The following is a 25,107-nucleotide window of genomic DNA, read 5'->3' on the forward strand; positions in this document are numbered from 1 at the left end:
CACTCAGCCCCCTCTTCGCCTCCTCCCCAGACCCTGGCCTGTCTGCACTCCTCCCCTTCTGCGAGGCTGAAGGAAGCTCCTACCCAGATACTCGTAGTCCGGTAGGGCTAGGCGCTCCGGACTCAGCATCCTTTGACCAGTGGGAGCTTCCAGGCTCTAGCTCTCCGGCTTCCGGAACCCAGGTCGCCGGCTCTCACCGTTGCCGTGGCAACCACGCGGCGGGCGGGGGGCGGGAGGCGGAGGAGGGTGTCACGCAAACAGTGTCCGTCTCGCAACCCCTAAGCTCGCCACACGGGTTCCGGGCGCAGTCGCTTCGCGGCGGTCGAGGTTTGCTAGGACCGCCGTTCGGGGCTGACGAGTCAGGTTTTGGAGGAAGCTGAGTCGAGGGTTCTCTTGGAGCCTCTCTCGCGCTCGCGTGTCTCGGGGTCGAAAAATTGTCAGCCCCGTGCAACTGCAGTTTCTGAATTTCATAACTACTCTTCCTGTTCTATACAGCTGTCGTCCTCACAGTAATAGCTCCCACCCCTAAATTCCCATCAACATTTAGTGTCCCAATACCTACCTGTAGCTCTCTTTACTATTTACTGTCTTAAATCGCTACCAAGTGCTTCCACAGGCGTAGGTTTTAGCTGCTCCTTGAGGTCCGGGCTGGACACGCAGAAAGGTGGTTGTTACACCCTCTACAAGAGTTCTTTGACATTTCCTCTCAGATTCCTCTTTATCTTTGGTCCTCCCTTCTACCCCCCATCCCTTACTTACCGTGTGATCCCCTTCTCGGGTGTCTTTCCTTTCTCCTACCGAGACACTTCACTTCTTAAGGGGATGGGGTCCACAACCGAGGAGGACACTATTGCATTTTTTTTTCTTCATATGTCTAATTTCTCACTTCTCTTTTTAAGAAGGGAGAGGGTTTTTTTTTTTTTTTTTGTTTTTGCTTTTTTAAGATGTATTTATTTGAGAGAGAAAGAGAAAGATCAAGTGCGTGAGCAAAGAGGCAGAGGGAGAAGGAGCCTGAAGTGGGGGCTCCATCCCAGGATCTGGGATCATGACCGGAGCTGAAAGCAGAGGCCCTGCTCACCCAGGCGCCCCAAGAAGGGAGAGTTAATTGGTTTTTCACTCCCCAGATCTCTAGTTATTTCTTTTTGTTTCTCCCCACTCCCAACATCATGTTAGTGATCTGTAGTGATGTGTAGTCACAGCTGAAACATAGTAGAGAAGCCCACTCTGACCCTTACTTAAAAAAGCTAACTTCTTCCCACAAGGTGAGAAGGAAAGAAAGGAAGGAGGAAAGGCAGGAAGGAAAAACAACAACAACAAGGAAATGAAGGAAGGAGAGAAGGAAGGAAGAAAAGAAGAATCATGCCATCAGAGGAATGACTGTGAAACCAGGGGACCACCTACACTGGGAGGAAGGGAATGAGGAGCTTCTCTTTGTGTCCGTGGTCTATTCTTAGCCTTCTCCAGCAGCAGCTTCAAACCTCCTAATTCTCCCTTTCCCTTAAAATTGTATATGTGTCTTATTTCTAGGCTCCCGTGAGTCACTCTGAGTTTGGATGTGGTAAGGATAAAGGGACAGAGCCAAACTAGGAGCAGCATTTATGAATTTACTAATGAATTTACTAATTTGGTATTTAACGTCAAGTCCTGCAGATTTGATTTAAAAATATTTGCTTTTCGGGTACCTAGGTGGGTCAGTGGTAGAGTGTCTGCCTTTGGCTCAGGTCGTGATCCCTGGGTCCTGGAATCCAGTCCCCAACGGGTTCCTGGCAGGGAGCCTGCTTCTCCCTCTGCCTATGTCTCTGCCTCTCTCTGTGTGTCTCTCATGAATAAATAATAAAATCTTTAAAAAATATATTTGCTTTCTTCCTCCACCGTTGTCTCCCACCCCATCCCATCGCCGCTGCCCCTCCCCCCCAGTGCAGCTTAAGGGTATGGAAGTTTCATAACTTTCACACTTGTGGCTTATTACTATATTATTAATAAAGTAATAGGATAGTAATTATTAAGGACTACAATTTCATTTTCTTTCCAAGCAACCCGGAGCTATTTGCAGATCATTTTATTTGTCCTCATAAAAACTTTCTAAAGCAATTCCTTCTTTAAGCAGGGAAACTGAGGAACAGGTCAGGAAGATGACTTGTCTAGTATCATCCAGCCAATCGGTGGGAGAGCTAGAACTGGATTTCAGCTATCCCAACCTCCAGGCTAGTGGTCTGACCACTAAACCACACAGCCTCCTTTTTTAGGGTTTGTTGGCTTGGTTTTTATTTATTTATTTTTCCTTTTGCTCTGCCCTGCCAGCAACGGGAAGCTCCCAGATAAAAGAAGAGAATTTCAAATTCAGGCTGAACATTTGACATCCTCTTATTTGTGGAGCATTATCCTGGGACTTGGAGGGTGCTGCTGCTGGGATCTGTGTGGTGGAGCTGGGAACCAGCCCCAAGAATATAGCTTTGTTTGGGCATTAACCCATTTGCGGTTATAATAATGATAAGTTTCAGCACCAGTGGCGCCCGACTGTTAATGACTCAAAGAAAGCTAAATAGGAACAAGATGTCATCTCTGGAGCAATTTGTAGCTTTTTCCTACAGCTCTATCCCTTCCATAAAAATCCTAAGGACCCTTATATTTAAAGTAAGTCTTCCACTCTTAATGTCTTCAACAGTCTATTGAGGAAGAAAAGGGTAGGAGGTTGCTAGACTAAGGCTTCAAGAAAATTTGAGGTTGCACAGAAATAACAGGTAGCCTTACTGGTGTTGGAATTACTGACTGTTTACATTTTTCTTCTTTATACTTTTATGCATTCTCAAAATTTTCTGTAATAGGCATGTATTATAACTTGAAAACAAACAAACAATAAATAACTTGAAGTCTTTTAAAAAAAATTCTTTTTAAGTAGGCTCCATGCCCAGCCAGCATAGAGCCCAACATGGGACTGAAACTCACAACCTTGAGCTCAAGACCTGAGCCACCCAGACACCCCTCTTTAAAATATATATTTTTTAAGATTTTATTTATTTATTCACGAGAGACACTCACAGAGAGAGGCAGAGACATAGGCGAGGGAGAAGCAGGTTCCATGCAGGGAGCCTGATGTGGGACTCGATCCCACACTGGGATCACGCCCTGAGCCAAAAGCAGATGCTCAATTGCTGAGCCACCCAGGCGTCCCATGGTTTTCAGATTCTTAAAATACTGTAACATATTTCTGAAAATATTACCTAAAATAATCATCGAGGTAAACAACTAAGTCAGAAGACAATGACACAATCCTGAATATAAGCAAGCGATATGAAATTGATCAAAGCATAGGGAAGGCATAAGATATTAAAGTCATTACTACAACATAAAGAACAGAAACATTAAGCTCAAAGCAATCAGAAAAACACCCACAAGAGAAGATATGTGGAGACGTCAGTTTATCAAATTCCTAATTATAAGGAGAAAATTAATAGACATCTCTGGTTCTGCAGAGGACCTATGAAGAGATTAATAGGGAAGAAATTTCTCCCTGGAATTGAAAACTACAGGAAAACAAACATGAAGGTATTAAATAGTTTTAAACTTCAAGGAAACAATAAGGAAAGAAAAAATGCAGGCTGAATTATTGCTACAAAATAGGTTCAAGAAACTAGGACAAGCTTTTATCGACTCATCAAGCAGAAAAGATGCTAAAGGCAAAATAGCTACTAAGAAATGCAGGTCATGAAATTCATGCTGAGCTCCTGGGCTCTTCTTAAAAGACTTATCTTCCATGAAAGCAAAGCAGAAACTAAGTGTGATGCCAGTGTATGAGATTAACATGTTTAAAGTGAAAAATGCTATTTACAGACGAGTCATTCCAAACTGCTGCTAGAGGCCAACAACTCAGAGATTTGGGAGAATTTGCAAAGAAAAAAGAAATGTTCACAAACTCTTAGACAGTTAAAAATAACTAATGCATTACAAGAAAGTGGTTCAGAGGACATGGCTTAAATTGAAACAGAGCTCTGAAGTGATTACAGACTTGTACCTTCTTGTTATATTATATTTTCAAATGCTGTAAAAAGAGTTGGGAATTATACTTTCATATAGTTTGAAAGGGAAAAATATTTTCTGATGCTTCTTGGTAGCCCACAGAAATTAGCTCTGCCTTCCTCTGTCCTCAAGTATGCACCCTGATAAGCATTTATGTCATTAAAAAAATTCTTTGAACTCTCCTATTAGATTATGAGTTCCTTGAAGGCAGAGACAGTGTTCATTGCCTTTAAATTTCTAGTACCGGGCAGCCCGGGTTGGCTTAGTGGTTTAGCGCTGCCTTCAGTCTGGGGTGTGGTCCTGGAGTCCCAGGATGGAGTCCCACATCGGGCTCCCTGCATGGAACTTGCTTCTCCCTCTGCCTGTGTCTGTGCCTCTCTCTCTCTCTCTCACTGTCCCTCATGAATAAATAAATAAAGTCTTTAATAAAAAAAATCAAATAGAGGGGTGCCTAGCTGGCTCATTTGGAAGAGCGTGAGACTCTTGATCTTGGGGTCATGAGTTTGAGTCCCATGTTGGGTGGAGATTACTTATAAATAAACTTAAAAAAAATCAAACAGAAAGCATTGGCATATCCTTCCTACACCTAAATATTGTGTGTGTGAGATCACCACATGTTAAGAAATGCCCAGAAAAAAAAAAGCTATGTGCTCAACAAAAGGCATACAGATAATGCTGCATGTGGACAAGCTTAGAGATTATTTCAGGAAGACAAGAGGGGATATACTAGGAATCACTAAATAAACTTAGGATATGAATTGGAAGTTCCCAAACTTTAGAATCTTAGGATAAAAAAAGCTGCAGTCTCTGCATCTATTTTTTCCCCCAAGCCATCCCTCGATTGTTACAAGAGTTTATTGTTCTAAAACTAAAATCCGACCACATTACTTCCTTACTTTAAAAGCGTTGCTGACTCACCATAACTAGGATGAAGAAAAATTCCTAAACATGCAGACAATGTACATCCCTTCACAATCTGATCCCAACCTACTTTTTCAGCCACCTTGCCATTCACTCTTCACCAAATATTTAACACTCCAGCCATGCTTTCCTATTCATTATTTTCAAACATAGGGAGCTCTTTCCCACCCCCCTTGCTTTGGTATACGAACGTTCTTCATACATGCCTAGTATGTACCTCTCCCATGTTTTCTGTCTAGTAAACTCTTACACATCCTATAAGACCTAGGCCAAATGCCATGAGCTCAGGGGATCTTATCTAACCTCCTAAATAAAATAGGGAAAGGGCAGTGAGGGAGAACAAGGCTACTTTAGAGTGATAAGATGAGGTTTCTCTGAGGCTCGGATGCTGAGCTGAGACCAGCCATGGAAGGGTCTGGGGAAACAGTATTCTAGGTAAAGAAGGCAGCTCATGCAAAAATCGGAAAAAATGCTAGCATGTTGCAGAGCAGAAAGAAAGCGAGTGTGGCCAGAGCAGAACGAATAAGGGGAGAAGTGGTCAAAGTAATAGGCAGAGGCCAGGTCATGAAGGACCTTGAAGGCTGAGTGAGAAGTATGGATATTATTCTAAGTACAATAGGAAACCATCAGAAGGTTTTAAGTCCAGTAATCACATGACCTGATTTATGCTTTTTAAGAAGTCACTCTGGTTGCTGTATATGTAGAGAATGAATTATAAAAGGGCAAGTATAAAAAAAATAAAAAAATAAAAGGGCAAGTATAAAAACAGAAAGACCATTTGCATAGACTTTTGACTCATGTTTGTTATTACATGAGTGTTTATTCATTGATCCATCTGTTTATCCACCATTCTAAATTTATCTTTGCTGCTGAAATAAACAAGATTTACTGAAATATTTGCTGCAAAGGCTCTACTTATATATGCCAGATGTGTGAATATCAAGCTTTCAGGAAATAAAAATGTGCTTAGAAAGTCTTACCTTTCAGGGTGTGCCCCAAGTTAGGCCAGGTAACTGAATCAGCCATTGTACCCCAAACCCTGATGTGAGTACCACTGTTGAGCTGAAACACAAAAAGTATTGGCAGTAGAAATGGTGGTGTGAAGTCTTTATGATTAAAGAAAGTACAGAAATGCCAATCAGACTCTTTCCTTACACTTTCATTCCCCCCCACCCATTCTCCAGTTGTAGCCTCCTGGACTTAGGTAAAGGAACCCCTGCTAAAAGTTAATGATATTTTCCCATAAATCTTCTGGACTCTTTCCTGGCTCAGGGCCTTTGCAAATGCTGTTCCTTCTGCCATCCACTCCCAGCCTGATGATGCTTACCATCATCATTGATGATGTCATTGCTTTGACAAGCCTTCCTTGAATCCCCAAATCTAAATCAAGTCTCTCCTTTCATAGAACTCAGTACTCTTCCTTGAATGTCCCTATTATTTATAGTTTTAAAATCATTTGTGGGATCATTCTTTCAATGCCTCTGCATACCTGTGTCCGCTCGCAACCCCAACTATCAGACTATAAGTTCCAGGAACCCATATATCTGTTTACCACTACCTCTACATTGCCTGGAATATAATATGCCCTTAATAAATACTTACTAAGTGAACATATACTGGAAATAGGTCTCCCTAGGCAGAAGTGGCAGGTGTAGGACTCCTTTTAATTCCTTTAGCTATGCTTTTTCTTGTTTTTCCTTCTACAGCTTTAAGAACTCTTTCCCTCCATTCACACTGCATTAACAAGGTGATTCTGGAGAGAAGATAGAGCAATTCTTTCAGATTTGTGTTAATCTCTCTTAATAAAAGATTGATTTATTTAGGGGCACCTGGGTGCCTCAGTTGCTTAAGCATCTGCCTTCAGCTCAGGTCATGATCCTGGAGTCCTGGGATCAAACCCCACATGAGGCTCCCTACTCAGTGGGGAGTCTGCTTTTTCCCTCTGCCTCTCCCCCACCCCTCTCCACACTCGTGTTCTTTCTCTCACTCAAATAAATAAATAAATAGAATCTTTTTAAAAATGCAGATTTATTTATTCATTTGAGAGAGAGAGAAAGAGCATGAGTGGGAGGGGTAGAGGGAATCTCAAGCAGACTCTGTGCTGAGCTTGGAACCTGTCACAGAGCTCCATCTCTCGACCCTGGGATGACAACCTGAGCAAGACCAAGAGTCCCATGCTTAACTGACTGCACCACCCAGGTACCTGAGAGAGAAAGAGAGAGAGGATGGGAAAAGAGAGAGGGAAGAGAGAATCTTTTTTTTAATTTCATTTATCCATTCACAAGAGGGGGCGGGCAGAGAAGCAGGCTCCATGCAGGGAGTCCAATGTGGGACTCAATCTCAGGACTCCAGGATCATGCCCTGGGCTGAAGGCGGGCGCCAAACCGCTGAGCCACCCAGGTATCCCGAGAGAGAGAATCTTAAGCAGGCTTCCTGCTCAGCACAGAGCCCAATGTGGGCTTGATCTCATGACCTTGAGATCACAACCTGAGCTAAAATTGAGAGTCAGATGCTCAACTGATTGAGCCACACAGGTGTCCCTCATGTTCTTAATCTTTTAAAGCAGAATCTCTCAACCTCAGCACTATTAAAATTGGGAGCTGGATAATTCTTTGTTATATATTTCTTTGTGGGGAGGCATGTCCGGCTCACAGGAGAAGTTTAGCAGCATCCTTGGAATCTACCCATTACTTGCCAATAGCACTCACTCCCAAAACTGTCTCCTGGGATTGCTCCATATCTGCAAAGTCACTCCTGATTGAGAACCACTGTTTTAAAGTGTAAAACATCGGGCCTTTTACTGTTTCAGGTGAATTATGTCTAGAAATTCAGATTGTTGAATGATGCCTAGGTTATAAGAGGTCTGGATCAAAATATGCCTATTTCTCTCTGGTTTCTGTAGCACTCCCTGTGTTTCCTTTGAAAAGGGCATTAGTGATGGTCTGATTCAGGGCCACATTCTGATCTCGGAAACTCAGTCCCCTGGTCTGTCCTAGAAGGATGAAGGAAGGGGTGGTGTTTCTGAGGAAACTAATGCCTCTGAGACCCCTCTGGAATTGGCAGTCCCCTACAACTTTTCTAGGGGCATGTCCCAAAGGACAATAAAAGAGAGACAAACAACCCATTCTGGCATGCTTTTCAGGATCTCTCACTCCAAACAAGAAAGTCTGAGAGGCCTGGTAAAAATAAATATGGCTTAGCACTCCTGGCATAAGAGCAGTTTCTGACAGCCAAGACTTAACTCACCCTAGGGGGTGACCCAGGCAGGGACTATGCATGAAGTTCGTTCTATCCATTGATATTCCCAATGACTCACAGCAGCCAGGGATGGCTCCGTGCACCAGAACTGTGCTGAACCACGGAGGACTTGAGATGCACACACAAAATGCAGTCTCTGGAGCCTGAGTCAGACAGGGACAGCCAGCTTCCCCCTTCCTCCTCAATCCCAGAAAAACAACATAAATCATGCCTTCTGGAAAGAAACCTATCCTTCGCATACAGATGTTTATAAATGCTTAATCCCCTGACATTGAAAGTATGGTGACTGCATGTCCTGGATTTTTTGGGACAAATGTATTCATTATACCACATGTCCTTAGTTTTCATGTGGAAAAAAATATGGTCTCCAGAATCGTAAGATCCTTCTCAACAGGTCCAAACGCATAAACAGCGTATATTGAAACCCTGAGACCAACCAAGGCCGCATCACAAACATTGTGGCGGTGGGGGTGGGGGTGGGGAGTGGGTGTTAGAATCAGCCTCTACTTTTCACTTTTTTTTTTCCTGGAATGTTAGGCTAAACTGACGTAGGTCATAAAGGTCGACAGTCTTTCCTATCAGGACGATCCAATAACCTGACCTGACTCGACTGCCGTCTTCAGTCAGCAAGAAGAACTACACACAGAGAAAAAATGCCTCCGTATTAGTTACCATGGTGATGCTGGTTCAACCACATTTCATCTGTGTAAAAATTTCAGGCAGAACAGTGTAAAGAAGCACTGGCTAAAGGAGTTAACACTTCATTTTTTGATGCCGTTTCTGCTGCTGCAAAATTCACATTAAACTTGGTCAAAGATGATCATTTGAAGTGAAAGCCTTTGCAAAATTGAAAACAAGAAATGTCAAACCTTAACCATTAGAGAAATCTCCTAATATCCACTTGGCACTATACAAAATCGCTTTCCCCTCAGCTGACACAGGGCATTTGGGTCTTCCTGACTCTATGTACTTACTAGTAAGAGGAAAGTGGTTTAATGAGATCGCAGAAGATGGAAAAGTCAGGGAATGTTGGCACACCAGCTCCAAGGGAAAACTGATATATAGGACCCTAAGGAAGTTGAGGGCTTGGACAAAAGTAACAAGACAAGATTCAACCAAAACCAAAATTAATTCCCATTACTAATATGCTCTGGGGAGAGGGTAGGCCATGAAGCTACGACAGAAGAGGAGTTTGTAACTTTGTATAGTAACCAGAAAGTTAACTACTGCTGTAAGGCCCTACAGAAGCCCAGGGCAGGCTCAGGTCTTCTTTGGGGAAAGGGCAACTCCAAGAAAAGACTTACTTCCTTACCCCCTTCCTTTCCTTGCCAGGATCAGAAAGTCAAAGAAGGTGAAGAGGCTAACAACGCTGATTTACAAAGACAGCGAGGAGGAACTATGTCTGGGTCACTTCTGGACGTCTGAGCTGGGGCGACAGGACCCAGACAACCACCTCAGGAAATGCGTAAAAGGGGAGGTCGTGGAATTATTTAGCCCTAGAAAGATGCTGCCTAGACCAGGGTGGGGGTGGAGCAAGAAGAAAATCTCAGAAATGGAATTTTGACAGTGAGAATGCCAGTTAAGATATGGCACTCGAGGCCCCCTGATGTCCCTTGTTTGATGTTAATAAAGACCTAGAGGATTATGCATTAGCAAGCCTTGCGTATTCCGAGACATCAATAAAGTCCGGACTTGGGGCTGGTAGGGGGGCCGGGGTCACGTCCCGGGGACGTGGGTCAGCCCGGGTGCTCCTCTCCGGCACAGTGTAGAGTGAGAGGCATCGAGAGTTGCAGTCGGGATGATCTTTTAAGTTAGGGACATTTGAGCAGCAGTAATGGGGACAAGGAGGGGGGCTCTCTCGAGGACTAGGAATGTGGGGGCGGCCGGAGGACCAGCGGGGCCAGCGCAGGAGGCGCTGGCGGGTGGGGGCCGGGGACCGGGGGGCGGGGGCCGAGGGCGGGAAGGGGCCGGCCCGGCGCTGGGGGCGGGCCCAGGCGCGGTGGCGGTGGCGGGGGCTGCGGCGCGGGGGGCGGGGCGGCCCGGCCCGGGACACCCCCTCCCGGTCCCCTGGAGGGGCGGCTTCGGCTCCGGCAGCACTGGAGGCAGCCGCGGCCGGAGGGCGACTCGCGGGGCGCGCCGGCCGCCGCGGACCCGGACGCTTCCCCGCCGGGACCCTGCGCCGACCCCCTCCGCCGCGCCGTCCCGCGGGAGCCGGCGGGACCCCCCAGCCGACAGGGAGCGCCGGCGGCGGCCGCGGCACCATGAGGCGGCCGTGGGGCGCGCTGCTGCTTGGCGCCCTGCTCTGCGCACACGGTAAGCGGCGCCGCGGCGTCCGCGCAGCCCGGCGGGCCGGGAAAGTTTGTCCGTGGGTCCGGCCGCCGCAGGACTCCGCTCCCGAAAGCCGGGCGGCGCGGGCTGGGGCCTGGGACCCTGCGCCCTGGCTCCAAGCGCTCACCGCGAGCGAGCGTGCTGGGGAGAGGAGCGGGAGCGCCCCCGGCCGCTCCAGCCCGAGCCGGAGCGGGGCGGCCGCGGAGGAGCTCCCCGGCTCCCGGCTCGGGTCGGGCCGGGCTCAGGGAAGATCCGGGGCTCCCGCTCGCCTGCCCTCGCCGCTCTTTGGAGAACTGGGGGCTGCTTCCCTTTCAGGTTAAGACGGGGTCTCTGTGACCCTGATGCGAATGAATGTGTGCGAAGAGAGGGAGGCGGGGGACGGTGGTCGCTAAACCGTAAATCGTAAAAAGCCCGCTTTGCAGGGGCGGGGGTCGCGGGCGGATTGCGGAGCGGGGCCCCGGTGGAATCGGAATGCTTGGGCACTGCGGATTCCTCTACTCGGGGAACAGTTCCTCGGACTCCAGACCTTGCTGCCACCGAGGGTCTCTGGGTACTGCCTGCCTGCTCGCAGCATCTCCCCTTAGTGGTGTTTTGGGTTCCCTCTTCTGGCTGCGACCAATCAGCTTCCTGCCCTGGATCCTTCCCGGTGGTGGTGGGGGGTGGGGTGGGGAACCGGGTTGGAAAAGGGGCAGAGGAGGGACACTGGGAAGAAACTGCTGGAAGGCTCCCGCAGATCCGTCCTGGCCGGAGTAGTGGGGCGGGGGGGCGGGTATCGCCGAACATCAGAGAAGGCAGCCTCCCGGTCCGCGCTGTGACCCTCGGGGGAGCTGGTCGGATGGCAGCAGAACTGCTGCTTCATCTGCTCCTTATTAATAACTTGTTTGGTGCCCGTACGCGACTGTTGTGTGTGATTAGGGCTCCAGTGGAATCTGTTTCTCCGCAGCCGCCTAGCACAGTGGGTGTACCCCGTGATTTAGCAGCTGCCTCTAGTTTGTGCCCAGAGATCAAAGAACTTTGATCTTTGAACCCCAACCCTATTCAACCGGGGAGGGGGGTGGAGATCCGAATCTTCTCATTCTTGCAACCCGGAGGGGGGGAGGTGGGGTTCAGAATATGGAGGGGTCTCCAGACCCCGGCCTTGCCTGCACCAGCCCTTTCTTCAGCGTGCGGGAGGGAGCTCGTGTGGAAATCGTGCGGATCTCGGAACTTGCCTGGCAGGGCGTGGAGATGCCTGGGCACTCGTTTTAAAGATTGGTTTACCTCCCAAATCCAAAACAGAGTTCTGGCGTCTGTTATTTAAACTACCCGAGGGTTTTACACGACTTTCTCCATGCCCTCTCTAACGCCGACTGAGCTCTTTCTCTCCGCTCTTCCTCCCGCGTAGTAGCCTGGCGGAGCCACGTTCCTCCGCGCACTGTGCTCTCCCCCTCCCGGGCTCTCCTAGAAGGTTATTTGTAGCCTCTTTGGCGTGTCGGGACAGCGGCCCTACTGGGGTAGGAATGTAGCTGCTCTTCCCACCACATGGGCCCCTTAAAGGGACAGCTATGCTTTTTGGGGGGTTTCCCCCTTCGGGCTGCAAGAGAAGGGGATGGAACTTTCCTCTCGGCCCCCTGGAGGAAGTTTTGAAAAAGATCAAGGGAAATGGCACGGCACTGGGAAAAAAAGAAAAAAGAAAAAAAAAAAAAAAAGGCTAAAACGGATACCAACAAAGCCAGAGAGGAGATTGTCGCCTTCTGCCCTAGGGAAAGTGGAGCTGGAAGGTTCTGGGCTGAGACTGGCCAAGAGGATTTTATTGCTCCAGAGCTGTCAAAACTGCGTACACTCATCTGCACTGAGAATGGAGGTAGAAAATTGTGTCTATTGAATGCTTCACAGAAAAAGGATGGGAGGGTTCTTGATAACTCTGCTGGGTTCTTTTGAAGGACCGAGTTTAATAGAAACTTCGGAGCGTGGGGACTTTCTGTGAGCATGTGTAAGGACACTCAGTGGCACGGAGATCTAAACTTCCCCTAGCCTGATACTGGATCATCCTTGGAGGTCTGGGGGAGGAGAGGAGCAGAGGAGAGGACAGAGTCTTGGTTCACCAATGAGATGGAGCAGTTGCCCAACCAGAAATATGACCAGCAGGGTCCCTAACGCTGTGTTCCAGGGGCTCATGGAGAAGACAGTGTTTTATGGTATTAATGCAATTGTTTAAAGTGCTTATTTGGATGCTGCTAGTCCTATGGGCTTTTTCTAGAACCTATGTGTTTGGCCTGAGCCTACATAACACTCCAACCGTAAAGGTTTTGTTAGGGAACTTGATTGCTGGCGATAGTCCTGGGTATCTCTCTCCTGAGGGTTGAGGGTATCGTTCTCTTGAGGCCTCCGACAGCCTACCACCACTGGGAGAGTAGAAACCATGTTTGTCCTGGAGATCTCTTCCAGGTAAGCAAAAAAGTTGAAAACTCTGCCGAGGTGCTTAGGTAGATGTTTCTGAAGGCTGTTTCTGAAGTTCAGTTAGAACTGAGACTGGTCTCCTTTCCATCTGGCTGTTGTTATGGTGTTTGGTTGACCTTGTCCCTGATCTTGTTGGACTTGTGAAAGATGCTTGGCTTGTCACTGATTCTGGATTTCCTCTTCTGTCCCCTGTTGAATATCAGATAACATCTTTGGGACTGGCACATGGTATTAAGAATGACAGGTGCAAGGGGACCAGTCTGGCTATGTCTGATACAGAACACGTTGGGCATGTCCATCTTCTGGGCCTGCAAAGAACACAGAAGGTCACAGAAGACAGGATATTTTATAGGTCTTTGCTCACTCTTTCTACTGATTGGCTGCTAATCTTGATCCCTAAGAAGAAGAAAAATAGGAAAGATTGGCTCTCTTGCTTCTCCTTTGAAGTGAAGATCAATGCTAGGGGCTTCCTGAATAGGGAATTTCAGGGACTACTTTAAGAAGTCTTGTCTTTTTTAATAATCGGGCACATCTCATAATTATGAGACAGTTCCATGTCCTTGGTCGAGTTAGTCTGTTAAAGCCTGTTCTAGCCACAATCTCTACATTCCTTGGTGAAGCCTAGCTGCAAGTTTTGCCACAATTGCTTAGGCATGGACCATCTGGGCCCCAAACTGTGTCTCACCTCATTTTCAGCATGGGAAGTCCTTCTCCCCTTCTCAGCATGGTGGGATTCTGTGTCCCAGGAAAGACTTCTTGCTGACTGGTTGGCTGACAGAGCCCAGGTTTGGCCCTATAAATAGCTCCAATGACTGCCTGTGCTTGCCACTCTCCATCCAGCTTAGAGCTGACAGGGTCAGGTTCTTTCTCCTAGATACACTCAGGAGCAATCCCTAAATTGGGTTTTATACCCATTCATTTGTTCATTCATTCAGCAAACACACATTTGCCAAGCACTAATCTTAATCAGCATGTACATAGTGCAGTGATTAAGAAGCACCAGCGTACTGGGGTTTGAATCTTGGCTTCAGCATTTCTTGGTGACCCTGTGCAAAACACTTAATCTCCTTGAACTTCAAGGTTCTTACCTGTAAATGAGGGGAGAGCTGGAGTAGTAATAAATTATCATGTGAGAATATTGTAAAAATTAAATGAGGGGATCCCTGGGTGGCTCAGTGGTTTAGCGCCTGCCTTCGGCCCAGAGCATGATCCTGGGGTCCCAGGATCAAGTCTTGCATTGGGCTTCCTGCATGCAGCCTGCTTCTCCCTCAGCCTGTGTCTCTGCCTCTTTCTCTCTCTGTGTCTCTCATGAATAAATAAAATCTTTTAAAAAAATTAAATGAGAATATTTATGTATATTGAAACCATTTAGCACAGACTACTGTGTTACTACAGGTTTAGGAAAATGTTAGCTGTTTGTTAGCAAGTTTGCATAAGTAGATTAGAGATGATTCTTACCTTTGGACTATGGGAGCCAGGTAAACAAATCATTATACTATATAGTATCATGTGCTAAAATGGAAGGTCAGCCCTTCATTCATTTCAACTGTTTATTTTTGCTTTTCTCTTTTAAAGATCTTGCCCCTTCTTCCCACCTCACCTTGAAAACCTAATGAAACCTAAGTATAGTTCCCTTCTGTCCACACTAACAGAAAATAAATCTGTTAAGTTATACCATGAGTCTAGGGAGCTCATGCCACCCTAGTTCTCCTGGGAGAGGTCCTGGAAGATGGGGTTTTCCTCTGGGAGCTTGCTTGTTAAAAGCTCTGTGGTCAGGGATGCGGCCAGGCATCTCACTCCAAGGTTGCTGTGACCTAGGGTGAGAGGTGCTGGCTGAGGTCTCTTGTAGCTGGAACAGTTTAGAATTCCAAGCTCTCCCTCCCACTGGCCTGGGAAAGGAGTCAGGCCTCAGAGCTCATAAGGTAGTAATTGCCCCAATTTGGGGGCTGGGCCATTGTAGTGCTGCCTTCCTTCATGACTACTGTCTTCAATCAGGAATCCTGTCAGTGTGCAGGGATAATTGATGTGGGTCTCAAGCCCATGACTCGCCCCCACCCCCAGCCCCCATCTCCTCCACCCCAAAGTTTGACCCCTGTTGTCTCTTTGTTTCTTCCTTTTAAGTTGGTGCCAGTGATGTGATGTTTTGGGGGGCCGCGTAAAGTTGACCGTAACCAAGAGCAGCCAGTCAGAAGAGCTGATTCGCTGGCCTTCCTGGCGGTCGGTTGACTCCATTTTCTGTTCTTCATTTTTGATTTAGCAAGAAGCAAACATCTTAGGTGCCCTTGGGCACCTCTTATGCCTTTCCGAGCAAACTTCATTCTTTCACTGCACTTAGGCATTCTCATAGCTGAGTGGATTGACAATAAGCGTCCCTAACACTCATTTCCCTGCTCATTCGGGTCAGAGTGAGGCAAGGCAGGGCTCTGCCTGAGACCCAGCTGGGGAAAGCCTCCCTGGGACTTACTGCAAGCCCTGACTTGGCCTACAGGAGCTCCCCCCTCACCTCTGCGCAGAGCCAAGGATCTGAGCTGCGAGCAAAGCCGGAAACAAAAGACTGGGAGCAAACCTCCCATCTGGCTGGGAGGCAGTGACACAAAGGTGCTGCTGCATAATTTATCAGCAGAGGTTTTCTGGGGCGGAGAAGCTCTAGGCTCAAGGCAGAACTTTTTTGGAGGAGAGGGACTGTCCCTCTGTAGGCTCAGGCAGGTACTGAGTAGGATACTGAGAAAGACACCTGATCAGCACGTGAAATAAAGCTTGGAGATCCTAAGTGCCTCTCCAAGCTCACCAGCTTCATTTCCTGCCAGGTCTCCCTCCCCCCTCCCCGGGGGAGGGGGGGGCAGCTCTAAGTGCTCCCTCGGTTGGCCTCAGCCTTAGGAGCTTGACTGCCACCACTTTTTGGACATGGATGAGGACAAGAGATAGTTTCTCTGTTGGGTTGACTACAGCCTTCTGGAGACCAAATACAGACACCAGATTATAATATCCATAAGCCTAGCAGATAAGCAAGGGAAATTCTCTCCACTTCTTTCCACACATACCCCAACCCTCCCACACTCAGGCAGTTTAAAGAAATTTCAACTACAGGTTCAGAGAGGTGGTACAAGTGAATGGTTCTTTTTTTTTTTTTTTTTTTTAGGATTTTATTTATTTATTCACGAGAGACACACACAGAGAGGCAGAGACACAGAGGGAGAAGCAGGCCTCCTGCAGGGAGCCCTATGGGGGGCGAGGGACCCCAATCCCGGGATCACACCCTGAGCCAAAGGCAGACACTCAACTTCTGAGCCACCCAGGGGTCCCAAAAGTGATTGGTTCTAAAATGTATCTCCCCCAAATAAGATTTTCTGCTCTTTGGGAAGAATTGCTGCTAACCATTCTTGTGTCACAAACTGGGACATGTGGTTTAACTAATACAAAAGTACTTCTGGGGCAGTTAACATTTTCAAATATTTTGCTATATCCCTGGCACTTTGGTAATTATGGTATATTATCACATTTACCCCTTTCAGTGTCCTGATAAGGTAGGTACTTTTAGGTTCCTGTCTTACAGATGGGAAACTAAGGCTCAGAGCAGTTTATGTCACACAGCTAGTGAGTGACTCAGGATTTGAACCTAGAGCCATAACTATTAAGCCTTTCACCCATACTACCCCTTAGTATGGAATATTTTACATCCAAGCTGTAACAAAGGATCTAGATTGGGATTATCTATATTTTATTTTGGATTGACTTCCCCTCCCTGTTTTCATCTTCTCATGGAATCTCAATGCATAAAGAGTAACTTTTCAGTGCTTTTGATGGAGGAGGGCTTTACTTATTTATTTATTTATTTAGGGGTAGGGGCAGGAGACGGAGCTAGAGAACCTCAAGTAGGCTCCATGCCCAGCATGGAGTCTAAAATGGGGCTCGATCTCACTACCCTGAGATCATGACCTGAGCCAAAATCGAGAGTTGGATGCTTAACCAACCAAGCCACCCAGGAACCTCAGGAGGAGGCTTTAAAAAAGCTCCCAGGGGAGAAAAAAAAAGCTCCCAGGGGACGCGTGGGTGGCACAGCAGTTGGGCTCCTGCCTTCGGCTCAGGTCGTGATCCTGGGATCTGGGATCCAGTCCCACATCGGGCTCCCTGCTGGGACCCTGCTTCTCTCTCTGCCCCTGTCTCTGCCTCTCTCTCTCTCTCTCTGTGTGTGTGTGTGTGTGTGTCTCTCATGAACAAATAAATAAAATTTTTAAAAATAAATAAATAAAATAAATAAAAAGCTCCCAGGAAGAGACGTGTTGCTCTTGTGAAACCATGTATTACAATATGGACCTTGTGTTTTGAGAGGTTAGGGGGAGAGGAAAGCAATATTTTGAGCACAGCCACATTCAAGCCATGTTGGATTTGTGAAATCTATTGACTGAGCTGCTGGGGAGGATGAATAGACTTTTGAGGACCCAGCTAGAGACAGCCTAACTCCATCATAGCTACATTACTGGGTTGAGAGGACACATCCAGGTGAAGATGATGGGATTAATAACAACAGTAAAGCTCCTTACTGGGTATTTCATATGTATTATTTCATTTAAACATCCCAGCAATCCTGTGAAAAAGGTACTATTATTACCCCCATTTTGCAATAGAGGAAGATAATCCATTTCTGAATTGCTCTGTGATTTAGGTTCTGAATGCTCTTTTCTATACTTGCCTCCTAGGAATGGGTTGATCATAAATGAGACAAGAGTAAAGGATACTTGGTGCCTCGAGGTTCTCCAGAGAAAGGCACTGATACAGGACTCTTGCCACAGTACCTTTGTCTACCCGTTCTTGAGGTCATTCATGCCACCAGCTTAACCTGTGGAGGGGCCTTGCAGCTTGGCCCACAGTAGGGGTTTTAGACATTTCAAGCCCTGAAATAGTGGGGCTTAATCATGAGGTGGCTAGATAAGACAATTCTGGGTGAGTCAAGTTCTATCATAGTCATAGCAAGACCTGTCATTTACTGAGAGCTTAGTATGTGTAAGGCATTATGCTAAGTGCTTTCTATGAATTAACTAATTTTACTCTTGTAGTGTCTGTGTGAGGTAGGGGCTATGCTTATCTTGATTTTCTGATGAGAAACTAAGGTATAGAGATTTAAGCAACATGCCTAGGAACTAGCTTAGTTTTGTTCCCATGCTCATATATGCTCTCCTGCCTCATAACTTTGGAGGCTGACTTTTATGAACTTATTTTCTGTGGTTAAGAGTGGCAAAAGATGGGGCACCTGGGTGACCCAGTTGGTTAAGAATATGACTTTGGCTTAGGTCATGATCCCAGGGTCCTGGGACTGAGCCCCATGTAGAGCTCTCTGCTCAGTGGGGAGCCTGCTTCTTCCTCTCCCCCTTACTCATGCACTCTCTTTTTCTCCCTCTAATAAATAAATAAAATCTTAAAAAAAAAAGAGTGGTAAGAAAGGGCTGAACTTGATGGGACCAGTAATCATGTGTCTGAAGCTGCCCATTACTGAGGCAGCCCACTAGAATATTTCACCAGGTAGATTTTCAAACCAGGTAAAGCTGGCCTCTAGGTATTTAGGGATAGAAATAAGTAGAATCATAGCATGCCAATACTACAGCCTGACCATACAGTGATAGAAAGGAACTCTTGTAGGAGAAGGGGGTGATCTTGAACTGGATAGGACTAGGACACCACCTTACAAAGAAGATTCCTGTTTTCTTTGATACAGATTAGGTAAGAAATAATTACTTTTATTTCTGATATTCTGGGCTTCATTTTTCCTTTGATTCCAACTCACACAAGACTCTAGCTGAAGTATCACTCACTCATTTTATAAACTCGTATTGATCAACTACTACACACCAAGCATTGAACTGTGCACTGTGAATACAAAGACAAAACTCTGTGTCATATAGTTCCAGCTGCCAGGAGGCTTATAGTCTGTTAAGTGAACAGTGATCCCATAGCAGGCTAAATGCTACCACAAGAGGAGGCACAAGGGGGCCTCTGGAGCATGGACCAGGGGCTTTCAATTGATCTGGGACCACATAGGCCCAGATGGGGCAGCCTCAGGAAAGGGTGCACTTCCTGGCCTCCTCTGCCAACCATTTACTTTTTTGGTGTTGGTTCTGATGTTTTCTAAGCAAGCTCTGTTCTTTGATTTTTTAAAAATAAATTTCATTCATTTATTCATGAGCGACACAGAGACACAGGCAGAGGGAGAAGCAGGCTCCATGCAAGGAGCCCGACGTGGGACTCGATCCCCAGACTCCAGGGTCACGCCCTGGGCTGGAAGCAGGCACCAAACCGCTGAACCACCCAGAGATCCCCAAGCTCTGTCCTTTGAAACAGGGGTGTTTATAGGTGCCCAGGGTTCTCCTAATTTCAGATATCTTGTGGTTAAGGTGAAATCCATTTCCAAGTGGCTCCTTGCTGCCACTCCTTTTAGTTATGTCAGTTTTGTCTTGCTCCATGGGCATCCCTTTCAGTGAGAGACACTGACTGCATAGGCTGCCCAAGCAGCTGAAATCAGTAGGTTGGTCTCTTAATTGGCCTGGATTAAGTTGATTTCATTTCACATAATTTATCCTCATGAAATAAGGTTTATATCCTCACCATGGCCACCAGTGGGCAGGAGGAGAGAGGAGAGCTTTGGTATGTTGCAAGAACTCTTGCCTGATATGAGTGAGTGATGGTTCCTCCCTTTCCATTGTAATTCTTTCCCCACTGGTAGCCGTCCTATCCCAGCATTCACAGGACACTCCTTAAGCCTTCTCATTTCTGGTTCAACCTGAAAAAGCTGCTCTGTAGCTGTGTACAGTCCCTGTCCACCTTGGGCCTCTAAGTGACTGGTGTATCCCCTCCCTCCAGCAGAGTGTTCTATGGGATGATGGAGAGCAGTGCCTCTCTAACCTTAAGTGTGCATCAGTGTCATCTGAGAAGCTTGTTGCAGGTCCAGATTGTGAGATCACATTAGGAGAATACTGGTGTAAGGGTCAGAATGGGGCTGTCATCCTGGCTCTTCCTATTTACCCCATGACCTTGGCCAAAGCGGATGACCTTACCCATGGAGTGGGGACTGCAGTAACTACTTAGGTTATTGTAATGATTAAAGGTGAATGCAAATATGCATGTAAAAGTAGCCTGTGAACTCTAAAAAGAGTAGGGGTGCCTGAGTGGCTCAGTCAGTTGGGTGTCTGCCTTTGTTTGGCTCAGGTCATGATCTCAAGGTCTTGAGATTGAGCCCCTCATGGGGCTCTCTACTCAGCAGGGAGTCTGCTTCTTTTTCTCACTTTCCCTCTGTGCTCTTTCTCTCATAAATAAATAAATAAATAAATAAATAAATAAATAAATAAATAAATAAATAAATAAATTCGTAAAAAAAAAAACCCTCTAAAGAGTAACTGCAAAATATTACTATTTGTTGTCAGAAGCCCTGTTCCCTTCTGGATCAACAAAACATGAAGATCCTGGCTCAAAAGGCTGGGGCTACAGACTGTCCCTGCTTCATTACTTTCTTTACCTTAGGGCAAGAGACATTGGTCTTTAGTCTGAGCAGTAAGCAGGAGAGGTCACTACTTGAGATCTATAAACACAGTGTGTATTTGCTAATCGAGAATGCATAAAGGAGAGGGATCCAGAAGTCTCAGTGTGGTAAATTCCCTTTTTTGATCTCAGAGTTTTGGAAATTCTCATAAAAGCAATGCAGCTTACTGGGAGGCATGTAATGAAGTGATTAAGGGAAGAGGCTCTGGGATCAATCTGCCTGGGTGTGAATGCTGGCTTCAACCCTTAGTACCTGTGTGACCTGTCAACAGACTTCACCTCTCTGTGCCTCAATCTCTTTAAGTGTAAAGTGGTGACAGTAATAGCAATGTCACCTCCCAGGGTTGTTGAGAGCTTTCAAGGATGTAGCATCAGAAAAGCACTTAGAAAAGTATTTGAAGGGCACCTGGTAAGTACATACTCAGTAAATGATGGTTGTGTTGTTATAAAACTTTTGCCATATACCAGTCCTGTGCTAAGCTGTTTACATGGAGTCCCATTTTATGGATGAGGAAACTGAGGTCCAGAGACCTTAATCAACTTGCTCAAAGTTGTGGAGTTGGTGGTAGAACTAGGACTTGAAGTCCAGTCTCTCCGACTCCAGAATCTATGCTCTTTACTATAGTGTTCCACTGTATCTGGTATACCAAATGGATGTTTCTCTTCTTTTCTTCAAAAGAAAGCCATGAAAAATTGGTAAGGTGGCTGAGGCAAGGGAAGTGAGGTATTAAGTAGTGGGATTTTGGTTAACCTCTCAGGAATACCCTATGAGCCCATTCACATGTATCCCCAAAACCGGATGACTTGCCTACCAAGGGTAGGGAACACTTTGGGGGGAGATCTCTTCCTTCATTGAATTGCTTTAAAAAGGCCCAAGTCCGCGGAGGCTGAAGAATGAGCATGACTGAGAAATAGCTTTCAAGGCCAAGAGCATAGCTGAATACTCTAACTTAACGCTTTCCAAAGTGAAGACTGTGCGTGCCACCTGCACTCATCCAGTTCCTTTCTTTACTCTTTTTATTCAAAAGGGCTAAAAGCTGTCCTTTCTGATCACAGCCAAGACTTGCGTGAAAACGCAGAATTTCACCTCTGGGAATCCCAGAGGAGGCAGCAGTTGTACCGAGAGCTGGCTTTTCAGGGCATTACGTGTCTGTTTACCATAAGAAGGCCCAGGCCCAGGGTTTGCCTGATGTGGCTGCCTGACCTTCATGTGTTTCTCTGACACGCAGGAAGTCGGGACTCTTCAGCCGCCTGCAACTAACTCATGCCCACCCGATGGAATGCTTTGTTCCTGAGATCTGCTAGGGGAAATCAGGACTTCTTTTATCATGCAGCCAAGGGCGGGGGTGGGGCCCTACAAGAAAAAATCAACCTAAAACTGAAGGCTCCTTCCACCTTCAGTATTCTTTTTAACTTGCACGCAGCACCACAATACTGCTATTCTAACTCTCCTAATCCTGGTGCTCCGGTTCTTAAAATCAAGGCGTTTGGGGAAAATTTAACCCCTGCATCTGCAGCCATCCACACCCCCAGCCTGCATTGATTGAGCATCTTCGGTGTGCCAGGACCCGAGGTTAGCATCGTCCACATTTATCTTCTTGTCCGGTCCTTGTGGCTTTTCACAAATGAGGAAGCGGAGACTCAGGGAGCTAAGCGATTTGTACGGGGTCACGCCGCTGGTCGGTGGCACTCAGTCTGTCTGCTCCAGGTCCAGTGCTTTTTCCTCTCCTGCTCCCCAAGCCCCCAATTCTTCCTCTCTGGTGCTGTCACCCTCCTTACCGTATGTTTCACGCTGGTGTAGCTCCTGCTCCCTGCTGTTTTCTCAACCATGGACATCTGGGGCTGGAGCATTTCTTTGTTGGTGGGGGGGCCTGCCCTGTACAGTGTAGGATATCTGGCAGTGTCCCTGGCTTCTACCCATTAGACGCCAGAAGTACCGCCAGTCTCCACAACCAGAAAGGTCTCCACACATTTGTCAAATACCGTCCTGGGGGAGAAACCATCTCTCTTTGAGAATCACTGAGTTAGTCTTATCTTTCCTCTTCACCATTCCTCCCTGTGAAGGGGATCTGCATGTTGGGAAGCCCACTGAATGGAGTCCTTTGGAATCCTTAGTCTTTGCTGTTTCATCCAGCCAGAGTTCCTTAAAGTAGTGCCTAGAGTTGTGATGAGCTGGTCACAATACAAAAGTTGCTCAGGGTCTGTGTGAAAAAAGCCCCTTCCCTCAGTGCTCTCAGAATTGACCCAAGAGTCTGGGGCTGGGGCTGGGGCTGGGGCTGGGGCAGCGGCAGCCGGGTCTTCAGTGCTTCCCTGGTGGAGAATATTCTGTCCTGCACTTGCAGAGAGACCTGGACAGACAGGAGCCCTGGGCTTGGAGTAAAGCCTTCCTCTTAAAGTATAGAGATGCTTCACCTCTCAAAAGGATTCCTTTGGTGTCCACAGGAGATCCAGCATCTTTTCTAGGGCAGCTGATTCCCTTAGCTTGTGGAATGGGGAATGAGAGGTCCCTGTTGAGGATCTGGTGACATCTGTGGTCCTTTACTCCAGAAATGTACATTTTGCCCATAGTTTTAGTAGTTCACTGATCTTAAATGCTGGCCATCCATCCATCCATCCATCCATCCATCCATCTATCCATGCCCTATGCTCACACTTACCTTTGGGGGTTAGAGTGGAGAGGGACAGGCTCCAGCCCTCTCTCCTGGTTTTTGGAGCAGAGAGCAGTACACCCTTTCATTCTGGGCCCTAATTCCTTCCCTGTTCCAGCCCAGCCTGAGGGCAGGGCCCAGCTAAGGGGAGGAAGGGGAGAAGAAAGCAAGGGGTAGAGATGAGCAATGAGTGGTGGTCCCCTTCTTTCCCAGCTGCAGCAGCCCAGCGGGTTAGATGACTGCAACGAGGGGGAGAGACTGACCCTTTGTTCCAGCTGAGGCTGGAGCAGGGGCACTGAGCCATTCACACGCCATCCCAGGGCATCCTGCTGGGCACGCTGGGGAGGGGGGCACAGCAGCCGGTCATGGGACTTGGCCAGGCAGATAGCTCCTTGCTCAATAGGGAAGCCCAGCTGCTTGCTGCTGAGGCTGGGGGAGGGGCTGCTCCTGCCATCCTTCTCTGGGCTGTAGTCTGTCCCACAGGCAGGAAGCTTCTGACTGCTCCCAGTCACTCTGCCCTGAGGCAGCCTAGTCCCCTCAGCCTGGGGCCCTGCTTCTCCTGGTCACCCTCCTCAAAGGTGGGTTCTGACCGGGAGACTCACAACAGCCTGTGCTGCTTCCCGCTCTCCTGTCTGGATTCCTTATCCCAAAAGGGGCTCCAGCATTTTAATTCCACTATTTCTTGCCCTCCCTACCTAACAACCAAGGGCCTCATTGTGGCTAGAGGCAAAAGCATCCATATCTCAAGCTGCTTTGGAGGGAAGGGTATTGAGTTTCTCTCTGCATCACCCTTTCTGTCCCATTACTCCTTTTCCCCAAGAGCATCAACTCTTTGAGTAGCATCACTTATCTCTGGTCTCTTGGAGGTATGGACCAAAAAGCCCAGTCCTAGAGCAAGTACCTACTGCTTATGAATCCAGAGTTACAGATTATCTTCTTGACCATTTGTGCCTTGGGAGAAGGGGAAGGCATGATTGCATGGTCTCCCGGGTGACAATGTGCCCCTAGTCTAGGCTCCTCTACTTTACTGTCTGGAATGGGCTTTGGTTGGGTAGGAGCTGGGCTCTCACTGCTTCCTTTCCCCTCTGCCCAGGCCTAGCCAGCAGCCCTGAGTGTGCTTGTGGTCGGAGCCACTTCACGTGTGCAGTGAGCGCCCTCGGCGAGTGTACCTGCATCCCTGCACAGTGGCAGTGTGATGGGGACAATGACTGCGGGGACCACAGCGATGAGGATGGATGTAGTAAGTCCCCTCCTCCCCTCCTACACACTTCTGGCAGTGGGACCCGGGGATGAGGGTCTGAGGGTGTCCTGTGCACTGGCTGAGCCAGACTCAGCGCATTGGACTCCTGTGAGGGTGATAGATGCTGACTGATGGGTGGTTTCTTCACAATATATATGGCTCCAATCCTCCTGTATTTCCTCTATTTTCATGCAGATATGACCAATTAAGACAAACTGTGACAAGTATGAAGGAAAACACCCTTGAAAACTATAGGCATTCTCTTTACATAGATCTCTCTGTATTTATGTGAATATATGTTTGTATATCTGTCCTGCATATTTGTGCATTTTTTAATGTGCATACTATATGTAGATGCAGATTATTTCTGTGTTTTTAATGCTGGTATTCTGTGTAATCATATCTTTTTTTAATAATATAAACTTTGTAAGAAATCTTATATTCTCTTTAAATCTTGTTTTCCCCTAATATACGCACAACAGGCCAGGGCACCCTGCCTCCGATCTATAGACCGGTCACTGCTGAGCCAGTTGTCTGGGTTTAGGGGTGCAACCTGTATAGCACCTATGTCTGAGGGTGGCTAATTAGTCTAATAAGATGAAGCTACAACCTGGACCTTGTTAACCCTGACCGGTTCAGCTAATCGTGATGATAAATGGCTCACTTTCATGTGCATTATCTCTAAAGACCACTGTGAGCCAAGTATAATTACTCCCATTGTACAGTCAG

General features: G+C 47.1%; 2 protein-coding genes across 3 annotated transcripts in view; one reads left to right on the plus strand and one right to left on the minus strand.

Annotated features, from left to right (window-relative positions):
• Positions 1 to 214, minus strand: part of CSTPP1 (centriolar satellite-associated tubulin polyglutamylase complex regulator 1) — a 198,197-nt gene extending 197,983 nt beyond the window's left edge. The window contains exon 1 of the mRNA XM_055309442.1: positions 84 to 214. Within this exon, the coding sequence (XP_055165417.1) occupies positions 84 to 129 (46 nt within the window). The 5' untranslated portion in view covers positions 130 to 214. The remainder of the gene's footprint in view (positions 1 to 83) is intronic.
• A 10,047-nt stretch (positions 215 to 10,261) lies between these two features.
• Positions 10,262 to 25,107, plus strand: part of LRP4 (LDL receptor related protein 4) — a 56,003-nt gene continuing 41,157 nt past the window's right edge. The window contains exons 1-2 of one of the 2 annotated variants that reach the window (XM_055311285.1): positions 10,262 to 10,509; positions 24,232 to 24,378. In XM_055311285.1, the coding sequence (XP_055167260.1) occupies positions 10,458 to 10,509; positions 24,232 to 24,378 (199 nt within the window). In that variant the 5' untranslated portion in view covers positions 10,262 to 10,457. Of the gene's footprint in view, positions 10,510 to 11,815; positions 12,368 to 24,231; positions 24,379 to 25,107 lie in introns of those variants that run through there. The other variant, XM_055311275.1, reaches the window with a different exon arrangement.

This window comes from Nyctereutes procyonoides, unplaced genomic scaffold (genome assembly GCF_905146905.1).
Source record: "Nyctereutes procyonoides isolate TBG_1078 unplaced genomic scaffold, NYPRO_anot_genome, whole genome shotgun sequence".
Classification (NCBI taxonomy): Eukaryota; Metazoa; Chordata; class Mammalia; order Carnivora; family Canidae; genus Nyctereutes; species Nyctereutes procyonoides.